Raw genomic sequence first — 13,164 nt, 5'->3', positions numbered from 1 at the left:
TTATTCTCAAGTTGAGTTGGACTAAAACATTATCCTACGTATTTTTAAAGTATGAAGTAATAATAAGAACAAAGTCCATAAAATACCAATCATCATATTGTAGGTCTTTGGAGTGTATTTAAAAATAAGATAGTAGAACAACCCTTGTGTAATTCGCTTTAAAATTTTATAACAGACAATATCGCCGTAAACTAATTTCATCAAGAAGGGTCCCTTTTAATGACTGTTTGAGACAAGTGACGATTAAGTCTGAAAAAATTGTTATGGAGTTTGCAGATGTTCAATATGTGGTACTTACAATTCGAGAAAAATTTAATTTTAATAATTTTTGTTGAATGTTCATGAAGTTATAGTTAGCACTAATCAATGATCTTACAGCAAACATCGAAAAAAAGTTTTAATTAAAATGTGTTGTTAAGACTATTGATTCTAAAGAAGAATCTTACTAATATTATAAATGCCAAAGTTTAGATGGATGGATGTTTCTTTGAAGGTATCTCCAGAACGGCTGCATGGATCTAGATGAAATTTGGTAGAGGTGTAGAACATAGTCTGGAAGTACACATAGACTACTAGTAAAGTCTTTTATCTAATTAATTACGCACGGACGGAGTCGCGGGCGACAGCTAGATCGATATAATCCTTAAAAGCTTTACTGAAATAACTTTGTTTGGCATAAAATGAATGGAAACTTACTTAATTTATAATAATGAAATAGCTAACGACGTTTCAGTTAAAACGTTAAAAAATAACTATAAATCAAAAGTTCCCGCTTTCCTTAATTATCAAATTGAATTACAGCTTCGGGTCAATCACCCCGTTTTAGGATAAACCGAAAAACAGTTTGCGTTACAGCTCAGTGGAGTGGATTAATTTGGTAAAGTGCTTCGACGCCCTTTTCATCCGCGATGACGTATTCCGCGCAGACATGTCATAACAGGGTATAGTCCCCTCACATACATTGTAATCCTGTGATACATGTTACTAGGATTTATAACATACAAATTTCATGATACGTATTGGCAGCATTTAATTTATTAAAGGCAGCATATTTACTTTAATTTTAACTAGTTACTTTTTAACATGACAATTATTAAGGTGTCTTACAAAACCTCATCCTACGTTATTGCTATAAGTGCTATTACAAAACTATCAAATTACTAAGTACTTATGTAAGTCTTCCCTTGCCCATTGATACACAGGACATTTGTGAAGAAATGTTAAGTAAATAATACACGCAAGAAACTATCCGCAAAAATGATATGGAATGAAATTCCATTTCCAATTCCCCATTCGTAATATGCTCAAATAAAAATGTCTAAAGTCTGTCATTAGTCAGGACATAAGACAAGTCATGTGCGCTGCGCCCCCTGTCGGCGTGCGGCGGCGTCTCGTAAATCATAACAAACTGACACAACTTTACGAACATTGTATCTACCCTATCATCTGATATAATTCACTGATATTGGGGATGTATCACAGATCCATAGAAAATATATTCTTTGGAAAATGAATGCACAGAAACTAAACATTATCTGAGATGATAGTTTGCTTATAGTTATTTTGGAAGTTTGAGACAAAAGTAAAATTGGAATCGACCAGTCTAAATTTGTACCATGATGTGCATTGTTTTGTTAATGGATATTCACGGTAACCTCAGAAGAAAATCTTACTGTACGATAACAGAATTGAAAAGAACCCAATTGTTCTAAGTTTACTCACCGCACCGATCTTGTATGGCATTAAAACGGTATGCATCATAAAGTTAATTTTATAAGCCCCATGTATTTGCCAACTCCAATCCACTACGGCTTCCAAGCCAATGTACTGAAGACACTAAATATGAAAACTTTTCCCTCAGCACTAAAACTTAAATAACAATACTTCTTTTATTTGCAATTTGATATTTAAACTAACGGCATAAGGTTTAGATTTGAATGTGAAATAAATTTACGAGTATATTCAGTTGTCTGCAGCTGTGGTGATACGATTCGTTCCAACAAATAAAATATCTCGTAAAATTCATATACAAATTCTACCAGATGACTATCTGCATTTCTATTTTTGAGTACGACTTATTTATAATTATATATTATCATGTAATATGTACTTAAATTACTTAAGTAAATGACTTATAAGAGAAGAAAAATACATAAAACGATTTTATTATATCGATAAAACCCAAACTTTTGTTGCGTGTTGTCTATTACACTATCTATCAAGCTTTTAGAAAACAATAAAAGTCTTTTTGAGATATGCCAAACACTATGACATCGGATTTTTTTGACTAATTTTATACACAATGAAAGCCGCATGCATAATCTTAACTATAATAATCTTCGTCGCTATAATGGCTGTGTGCGTGATGGTGAAGTTTGCTACAGACATCACAGTGGAGGACAGGAAGAGAGAATACATGCCCGGGAACGAAGGAGTCTACGAAGTGGCCAAGTCTATTGGTGTGTTCGCTCTTAATGATAATTATACGCTGCCCATAGCTGAAAGATTCCCCTACGTCGCCGCAATAACTAGAAACTCATCCGACACCTGGTCGTTCGCGTGTTTCGGAAGCGTCATACTCGTCAAATGGGTCGTAACATCCGCTCACTGTAGAAAACCGGGCGCGACACACAGAATTCTACTTCTACAAGACTATATAAAAAATTACACGCATACATATCCTATTCTCTTCTGGAGAATCAACGAAAAGTATAATGCGAGTGATCCATCTGGCAAAAACGATATCGCAGTTGCTAAATTGAACCTGGATTCTTATCCAGCGATCGCGAAATCTTCTACGATAGATAGCAATGAAGCAAAAGACATCGAAGCTAATGTTTGGAAGACTGTATCGACGATGAGTAAGCAGGTTTATTTGACCAATAACTTCGATAAGTTTGAAGTGAAAATCGCGAAAAATCACAAATGTTTCGAGAGCTACGGCGTCAAGATTGACGATAGTCTGATCTGTGTTGACATGTCTGACTACGAAGACTGCTTTATTCACGAATTCGGACCGCTGTACTCGGGGGATAAGCTCGTCGGGATACTAGCGATGAAGCCAAAGGACTGCGATCTCAAACTACTGGTGTTTACCAATGTATCGTATCATGCCAAATGGATTTTAAGAATTACACATACTCCGTTATATGGATAAACATATATTTGAATTTTTACTATAAACTAGCTGTCGCCCGCGACTCCGTCCGCTCGGAATTAAAAAACCTTAATAAGTAGCCTATGTGTTCTTCCAGACTATGTTCTACATCTATGCCAAATTTCATCAAGATCCGTTCCGGAGATACTTTCAAACAAACATCCATCCATCTAAACATTCGCATTTATAATATTAGTACGATTAAGTAAGAAATAAGATAACAAGAGAAGAGTCAAATCGAAAGATGAAAATAATCTTACAATTTGCGAGTACTTACATGTAACAGGCTGTAAATATTTTAGAACATCGGAGATTAATCGATTAGTTGGTTTTTATATTATTCGCAATTTTAATAAAGGAATTTTATATTAAAAGACACAGATTATAGATTTTCCATCACTATATTTACAAGACATGGCAAATATTTACAACTTATTGATTCCTTAAGTGCCGTCTTGATCAAGGGGATGCATGACATAGAACTATAGATTATTAGACACGATTATTGCCCGTTCCTAGATACAAAGATTATGTATATGTTTACCCACTTTTTATTTTATCGTGAACTTACGTAAAATAAGCTAAAGTTAAAACTAATATGTTAAAGCGTAAACAAAAGTAGCATGAATTATAAAAAAGAAGTTTAATTACGGTAGACAACATTTACAGCTATTGAAATCGAAAAACAGTCGTATAAAACGAAGTCACGCATATAATTTATGTTAACAATAAAAAATAAACAAATTAACTATTTGTACCATACACGATACAACTCAATTTCAAATTAATTTAATTCATATTTTTATAATACAAATAAGTATATTACACAATATTTTTTCTCTTCTAGCAACTGTATGGCTCTAGTCCTAAGCGAAGACCGGCTATTTGTTAAGATTTAGTCGACGCTGCATTCCCTTAACCACGTAACATGAGCATTTGTTTATTGTTTACTAAGAAAAACTGTCTTTAAACGATTAGATATTTGATCTCCATGGTAAATAAGTACCTAGTCATTCAAAGTTTACAACATTGTATAGGTTAAATTACACGAAAAACTTTGCAATGTAAAATTAATATGAAAAAGAGAACTAAACATATTAGGTAAATATATTAGGTACTTACTATGTCACTTGATTATCATAAGTTTAAGTTCTTTCACTGTTAACAAATTGTCCCCTGTCACTAATCTACCTATCACTAAGGTAAACAACAGTCATCCTAGGTTATGGAGGTTAGGAATCGCGTCGGTTTGTATTTAAAGGAAACGTGCACACAACGCCACTTCATAACTTAAAATTTTTTAAAATTTACTTCATTGCAGTTGCAGTTTTTATATAAAAACTCGCCAATTTTTTTTATGTCATTTCTACGTCATATCTGGTTGCAACAATCAATTCAGTTTCACGAAAAATACTAAGGTGAACTTGGTGGGTATTTGTAAAATATGAGAACTCAATATTCTAATATTGTTTTTACAAACTTTACTGTTTCTAGAACAAGCAATATAGATCTCATATGATTCAATATCTCAAGAGTCCCTAATAATTTATTCTCAGTTTCGTTCTAAACTTGTTCTTATTTATCTATCGCGCAGCGGGAAAGCGACTTAATCTTGCCGAATTGCAGAATAAAACAGGCCATTGAGATGTTTATCTACATTACGCTGGAGTACAAAAACTTGTGTCGATATCGGATCGTAGCCAACCCTAAGGAAAAATCATTCATACAATTTTAGTCTACATTTGAACCGGGCGCATTGATTATATTGACGCGTGTACACGAGTCCTAAAACGTTTTTTTACACAGACTAGCTATACAACAGAGGCTATGCAATAACGTTCATGGTCAACTTTTACTGTGTACCGTCATTACCAATAGTAATTAACAAATCCAAATTATACTATGTATGTGACAGATTTGTTAATGGCTATTTTCACCATCTTTTTATACGTACATACTTAATCAATCGTAACACATTTATTAATATCTGATAACCACGATAGCGCGTCCGTTTTCTATATTACTGAGAAATAAATATATTCGTAGAACTTTCACTATTGAAAAAGGTAAAATTTTCAGGTTAATCTCAACAAATTCATTATCTGATTAAGATTTGTTGAGGCTCGATATTATAGTAACAAAAAAAAGACATGAAAAAAGAAGCGCGCAAGCTCTGTGTTTATATTACTCTGTAACAAAACAATCGGTCACGTATCTAGAGAAATAGTAACAAATGCGTGATAGCGGGGAGGGCCGCTATCTTTTATTGCATCCAGATATCTTAGCGAGTGGGGGATGTTGTGATTCATGTGCTAGTGACGCGTGATTTACTCGCCGACGCCGGCGCCCCGTTGTTCACATATAAAAACATATCGACTGTAAACATCAACGGATACAGAGGCTAGTCTTGTTTCTATATGCCCTTAGTGTGTTTTTAAAAACTAACTTTATTTATTAAAACTATTAATTAAAGAAATACATTTAATTAAGACTTATAAACTACTAATTAAAGAAATACATTTAATTAGGACTTAACTAGCGAATACGTCCTGCCGATGCGAAGGCGAGAACAATATTATCTAAACTAGCGAATACGTCCTGCCGATTTGAAGGCTAGAACAATATTAAAGGTTTGCTTACTTCTAATCGTTTAGGAAGTTATTGAGGAAGTTATAATCTAATTTCTTAAAACTAATGTTAGTAAATCTTATACTCTAATTCTTAAAACTATGACGCTGCACCTTTAAGTGCAGAGCCCTAATCTAAGGCTGAGGGGCGAGCGTCCAACATAACTTTTCCCCCCTCAAGAGCGAAATTATCGGATTTGTCGTTTTTACGGCTTTTCCGATAATTTTGCAAACATACAAATTTTGACAAATATTTTCTTAAAATTATTAATGCAGAAATTATAAAGATGCACATTAGAACACAAGTAAGTATAAACCAGCTAGAGCTGTACACATTGGTAACACTTGTAACACTATGCACTAATTCACTGTTTTTCAACGCGTGTGACATGTACTTGATCTCGTCGAGGTTGACGTCCTTTATATCGAGTGCATGTGCACCGGATAATGTATCGATGTCGCTATGTAGTTGTGGCAGGCTCACTATGGGCATTGGCTCAATCTCGGCATTCATGGAGTAGGCGGAGTGATGGTAAATTTTAATATTGTCCACTACGATCTCGCAGGGTTCATTTAGGGTCATCATATATGTTCCAAAAACAGAGAATCTAGTAATATCGTCTTTGCAATTTTGTAACACGGTGATTTCTGTGCGACTGTACAGGATCCAATTTTCGTCATCTACTTGTTGTACCTTTGGGTTCTCAATTAATATAGATCGTTGTTGACAGTTAGAGATATTTTTGAATGTTATTAATTGTTCCAAACATGTAGGTTCTGCATATAGAGCTCTATCATTGTCTGTGCAAAGAAACTCTTCTCCAGCGGCTAGGGTGCGACAAGGTTTTACAATCGGAATAGTTTTCGTACCTTTTGCCATGAGGAAGGGGTAATTAGGAAATATGGTAATAGTGAGGTTTATCTTTTCATTATAGATGGGTAAGGAATAGATTTTATAATAATTATAAGTTACATTATGAATAAGAGGAATTTCCAATATGAACGTTATCTGGTTTTTCTTAATATACGATTTTACAATAATGGTTTCTTCAATTTTTACTAAATTCATTTCAGTAGGCGTATACAATAAATTACCATACAAAGATATAGCTTGTAGATGACCTAATAATTCAGTAGGGTTTACAATGCTTTGATGTAAAACTGACAATTTGCTTAGAGCTAAGGCTGTTTCAATTTCACTTAACTTAATGAATATTGTACGATAATTATTGATAAACAAATTAAGTAATCCCATTAAATATGTGCCAAATATCCAATTCTTTTGAGTTCTCAATTCTGTTTCAAAGATTTTAAGTCTCTCTTCTAACTGTCTAATATTAGTATTAACTAGGTCTGTATTATTAATTAAACCATCTATTATTTTAGTGATTAAAGTGAGCCTGTTAGAGATAACAATTTGGTTTTTATTTAATTCTGTGGTAAGCTTATCGTACTTGAGAGCGTCTTCGTGATCAAGGTTGCCGGTAATAATTTTTATTAAAGAACCTAAGGGATCAACTAGGCCTCTTTTCAGACGCTGAGGAACAAGTTGGCTGTACTTTTCAAATGTAATAAAACGATGATATTGAACATGTTTCTCAAGAGAAAGAAATTCTAGAGGTATGGAACGATTATGATTTAACAAGTTTTCTAATACTTGATAGTTTGTATCGATATTAATAAGATCGGTATATAATTGGTCTAAATTTAGAACTTTTAATATTGTCCAATGGTCTTTTTGTAAATACGCACTTCCTTTCTTAACGGGTAAGATTCCAGGATTGCCTTCAAGTGATTTCAGATGAAGGGCCAGCGACGGTGCGCCTATCAACATCAGCCACCACCTGTGAAGGTCGTTTTATATTTTTAATAGGGACTCTCGTTTCTCGTTCTCCTATTTGTACGGGGACTACGTTTCTTTCTATGGGACCTATGATTTTTGCTTTTGTGTATTTGGCTTTATCTTTACTATTCCGGGTGTTGACTGCTTTAGCAAAAATGGTATCATCTTTATTAAATTGAATTTCGCCTTCTCCTCCTCTCTTTTCTCTAATCTTTTCCTTTTTATCTAACATGCTTTCCGCTAAATGTTTATATAGAAACTTTGTACGTTTAGCATGATCTCGGACGAGTTGTTGTGTGTAACTTTTTTCAAAATGAGTATTGAATGGGCTATCTGAATCAGTGTGACCGAATGTCACTTCAAAAGGCGTAAGGCCGGTTGTCGTGTGAATAGTGTTATTATAGGCGATGATGGAGTAAGTCATTACAGAGGCAGCATCGGTGCACTTCCTCTCATATTTCGCAAGTCGGTAAATTTCAATTAATGTTGAATGAAAACGTTCAATAAGTCCCATGGAATTAGGATTTCGGGGAGTGCTAATGTGGAGTTCGATTTTGTGTAAACTAAGGAATTCTTTTAATAAAACATTGTTAAATTCCATTCCTGGATCGGCACTAATTCTTTTGGGAATACCGTAAAATGCAAAGTATTTCATGAGGGCTCTAATTACTTCAGGAGTTGATCTGTTTGTAATTTCAATCGCTTGTCCTAATTTGCTAAATGAATCGACTAATGTGAGATAATACTTGCTTTCAATACTAAATATATCGATAAAAACTTCTTGAAAAGGGGCGTCTTGAGTTTGTGTTAACTGTAAGAATGGCTTTAAGGGTTTGCGATCATACTTCATTCGTTTACAAAGGGTACATGCATTAATAACGGCTGATACAGTTTCCTGCATTTTCTCCCAAAAGTAAGTTCTACGTAATCTAACTAGTGTTTCCTTAATACCACGGTGGCATTGTTTTCCTTCATGATATTTAAGAATTATCGCACGTTGTTCCTCTTCGTCTTCTATTCTTATTACTCGCTCTGTACATTCTATTAATTTAACCTGATCTTTCTTAAATAACTGTATAACTACTCTGCTAAATTGATGTCTATGTTCTTCCTCCTCAAAGTATATAAAATATTTAACTTTCGGCTTTATGTATTCCTTTAAAAATTGTTTAATTAAATCATCATTACCGATTGGCATAAAAACTTCTAAGATTTTCTGTTGATTATGCGATAAATTTTTAACTTGAAATTCGGATTTAAACCAGGAGTGAACTAAAATTTGATTAGGCTTAGTATCTATTGCTTCTTTTAATATGGGAATTCCGATAGGCTCTAAATCAGGTGCTGAATGAATTGTTTGTGAATTGTTAGAGTTCGAAGGTGACCTAACGGGGTAGCCTAAGGGTGTATTTGTACGATGTTTGTTAGATTTGACAGTGCTTGCTACAGAAAGTGTTTCAGATCTATCAGTGGGGCTAATTGTGGCACTTTTATCGGAAATTGTTATGGTCGAGGAATCATGTCGGTTTTGTTTCTTAGCACAATGTTTTTCGAGTTCCTCTACTATTTCGGAAATTTTAGCTTGATAGTTCGGATCTATGTTAACCTTCATAGAGTCGTCGTCAGAGTCAAGGGCGTTAAGTTTTATGCGGGAGAGAGCGTCAGCGTTTGTGTTTTGTTTTCCGTTTTTATATATAATGTCAAAATCGTAGTCTTGTAGTCGGAGTCTCCATCTGGTTAGTTTACTACTAGGATCTTTTAATGAATTTAACCAAGCAAGGGGTCTGTGATCAGTATAAATTATGAACTTTCTTCCATAGAGATATGGGCGGAAATGCTTTACAGCCCAGACAATGGATAATAGCTCTTTTTCTATTGTACTATATCGTGACTCGGTGTCGCTAAGGGTGCGACTCGCGTACGCAATAGGCTTGTCACTGCCTACCTGTCCTTGTGACAATACTGCGCCTAGGGCGACGTTAGACGCGTCAGTTGTTAGAATGAATGGTTTTGAATAATCTGGATATTGCAAAAGTGGGGCGTTAGTTAAAAGTTCTTTACACTTGTTGAATGCGTCAATGTACTTTTGATCTATAACGATTCTATTTCGCTTTTTGAGACACGAGGTTAATGGTTGAGTAATTTTGGAAAAATCTTTGATAAATCGTCGATAGTAGCCTATCAAACCTAGGAAACTTTTAATTTCAGTTGTAGTCTTGGGAAGGGGATAGTCAAGTACTGCTTTTATCTTGTCGTTATTTGGTCGTAGTCCGTCTTTAGTTATAGTATGTCCAAGATACAATACCTCTTTACGTAAGAATTCGGATTTATCAAGTTGAATCTTAAAATTTGTCTGTCGGAATCTGTCAAAAATGGTTCGTAACTTTTGAATGTGTTCATCGAGACTGGATGAGAATACAATTACGTCATCAAGATAGATCATACAATGGATTCCCTGAAGACCTCTTAGAACACTATCCATGGCTCTTTGGAATGTTGCAGGAGCTGTTTTTAAACCAAACGGCATTCGGGTAAACTCAAAATGTCCGTGTTGTGTGCTGAAGGCTGTTTTCTGTCTATCCTCGGGCTTAACTTCTAATTGATGATAACCACTAGCGAGATCTAGCGTGCTGAAGTATGTGCTTTTACCTAATTTATCGAATAAGTCTGTAATGTTGGGCAAGGGATATTTATCGTCTATGGTTATTTCGTTTAATCGTCTAAAGTCTATCACCATTCGGTACTTCTGTTGTCCTGATGCGTCAGGCTTTTTAGGCACTAAATGGACAGGTGCATTCCACGGTGAATGCGATTCCTGTATGACATTGTCATGTAATAGCTGTTCGACTTGTCTATTTATTTCTTGATTTTGGAAAGGAGCTAATCTATAAGGTTTCACATATATAGGATCATCGTTACGCGTTCTAATTTCATGTTTGACTTGGCTAGAGAATGATAATGGAATGTCTTCACAATAGAAGATGTCTTTATATTCATTACAAAGGTTTTGTATCTTGTGTCTTTCTTCGTCATTAGTATGTTCCAGTCTAAGTTTGTTACGTAAATTTTTATCTAATAAGTCGTCAGTCTGTTTGTTATCGTTGTCCGTCATAAAATTTATATTACATTGTACGTCGTCATATGTCGTCACTTTTAGTGGTCTTGAGAATGTTAAAGTAACTGATTTATTAGAAGTATTTTGGATAACCGTAGTAGCATATCCATTGGTACAATTTACTATTGCTGAAGGCATTCTTACGTTGGGTTGAAATTCACAATAATCAAGTATAGCATGGCCGGAATATTGGTCTGTGGGGACCTTAACTCGCTGTTCACTACGCGGTTGTAATTGTAAGACATAATCTAAGTTGTTGTTGATTATAGTAATAGATGTCGTATTAGTATGTAATTTCAAGTTTTTTAAATCAATGACCGCATCTAGTTGCTTTAACAAATCATTACCTATGAGTCCATCATATCTTTTGTCAACGTCATATAAATAGAATTTGTGTTCGTCGTTACTTTGGAAGGTTGGAAAAAGGGGTATTTGTGCGACCTGGTTATGTTGGCTTGATGAATGTGTACTGACTACTTTAAAGGGTTCGTAATTAATGTATTCAGGAAAATATTGGTAAGCTTTTGAAGGGCTAAGAAAGGATCTTGTACTACCGGTATCTATCATCATTTTTGCATTTATTTCTGGTATATAAATATATGGGAGTTTTAGACTTGGGTCGCAATTTAACTCTATGTGTTGTTCGGGAGAGAGGCTTGTTTCTCGAAAGGGTGGTTTTGGTCAGTGTTAACTTGATTAGGGTTGTTCATACTTTCGTCGGTATCATTTTCAATGGGGTATTCATCGTAGTTGTCTGTATTGTATTGATGTTGCTCATAGTAATTGTGGTCGTAATAATAATCTTCGTTTACGTAATCTGATTCCGTAAGTTCGTTAACTTTAAAGGCATTATTATTAAGTGGGGCAGTACGCATTGATACGTCTGTTTGAAACTGTTGTGGGGGCATGGATTTATTAAAGGATGTCTGTCCTATTGGGGGTTTATAACCGAATTGTTGGGTTAACTGAGGACGATAGCCAAACTGTTGTAACTGAGGGCGGTAGCCAAACTGTTGTAACTGAGGGCGGTAGCCAAACTGTTGTAACTGAGGGCGGTAGCCAAACTGTTGACCTTGGGGATGATTACTAAAACCTTTTATTGGTGGCCGGAACCCAGGTTGAGGTAAACGGAAACCGGAATTTTGATTAACGGAATTACCAAAAATTTGTTGCGTTCTACTTGGTATTTGTTGCAAGTTAGGCTTGTAACGTAATCCAATGGGTGGATGCGATGGCATTAAATGATTCGAATGTTGCGCGGGCTTAGTTGAAGATCCGTACATTTTATTTCTTAAAGTGTATTGATCATGGAAATTTACTTCTTCAAGGACCACACTTAATGCGGCTTCTAGTGTAGAGGGTGATTTTAAACGCACTATACGTACCATATTCTCTGGCAAATTATATAAAAAGACGTTTAAGGCCGTATTATTATAAATGGCAATTTTAGCAGTTTTTAATTCCTGATTTGTATGGGTATTTACTTTTGAAATTAAATTAGATCGTACTGTCTGAATCCTATTACAAAAAGAAAGGTATGTTTCGCCGGGATTAATTTTTAAACTCTCAAGTTCGATATTTATGCATTCTTCACTTCTAGGATCACCAAAGTGTTGCTCTAGTAAATCTTTTAATTGTGACCATGTCACTATATCGTCTCTTTCAGATAATAACGCGGCTGCATTACCTGATAAACGGCTAGTAACAACGTGGTATACATATAAATTTTGTTCGTCATTACCGCGATATCTTTCGATTACATATTCACATTTTCTTATGTATAAATTTAAATGTCTATTATCTCCTTCAAAAATAGGGATGATTTTTAACATTGTCTCGGGAATGGGCTTTATTTGAACTTCCATTTTTATAGCACTTAAAATTAATTACACAGTTATAAACTAGAAATACACAAATTAAATATAAAATAATCACACACGAAATAATGTTATAACTTAATGCTACAATACCATACAACGATGTGGAGTTGTTATGGCTAAAAACCAGATAACGCGCTACCGAGAAAAGTCTTATCTCAAATAGCACAATTTAATAGACTTAAATTTCTAACGAAGGATTTTAACTTCAAGAATATACATGGAATAGGATGATAAGGAAGGCAAAAAGTTGTACTCACCAACCGACTGCTAATCCCATGTTGACACCACTAGGTTTTACTCGAAAAAGACAAATTTATTTGATTTAGGAAACGCTCCAGTATTAATCGCGTCGCACTCACGTAAATTCAGGCAAATTTGGATACCCAAATACGAAAGACAACACTACTGTTAACGAGCGTATCCTGTCCGCAGCGCCAGTCTTGTTTCTATATGCCCTTAGTGTGTTTTTAAAAACTAACTTTATTTATTAAAACTATTAATTAAAGAAATACATTTAATTAAGACTTATAAACTACTAATTA

At 34.6% G+C, this 13,164-nt stretch overlaps 2 protein-coding genes across 2 annotated transcripts; one reads left to right on the top strand and one right to left on the bottom strand.

The window, feature by feature from the left end:
* The first annotated feature begins 2,302 nt into the window (after positions 1–2,302).
* On the top strand, positions 2,303–3,157 carry LOC106708254 (trypsin beta). The gene has a single exon (XM_014499734.2). The coding sequence runs from the start codon at positions 2,303–2,305 to the stop codon at positions 3,155–3,157; it is 855 nt and encodes a 284-aa protein (XP_014355220.1).
* Positions 3,158–11,374: 8,217 nt separating this feature from the next.
* Positions 11,375–12,674, bottom strand: LOC123722088. The gene has a single exon (XM_045682592.1). The coding sequence runs from the start codon at positions 12,605–12,607 to the stop codon at positions 11,375–11,377; it is 1,233 nt and encodes a 410-aa protein (XP_045538548.1). The 5' UTR covers positions 12,608–12,674.
* Positions 12,675–13,164: the final 490 nt, after the last annotated feature.

The sequence above is a fragment of the Papilio machaon genome, chromosome 19 (genome assembly GCF_912999745.1).
Source record: "Papilio machaon chromosome 19, ilPapMach1.1, whole genome shotgun sequence".
NCBI lineage: Eukaryota > Metazoa > Arthropoda > Insecta > Lepidoptera > Papilionidae > Papilio > Papilio machaon.
Note: the sequence above shows the minus strand (reverse complement) of the source record. Positions and strands in the feature narration are given on the sequence as shown.

Bases quoted from the DNA above. Each gene is read 5' to 3' on its own strand.
- LOC106708254 (XM_014499734.2), top strand. From the start codon at position 2,303: ATGAAAGCCGCATGCATAATCTTAACTATAATAATCTTCGTCGCTATA.
- LOC123722088 (XM_045682592.1), bottom strand. From the start codon at position 12,607: ATGGAAGTTCAAATAAAGCCCATTCCCGAGACAATGTTAAAAATCATC.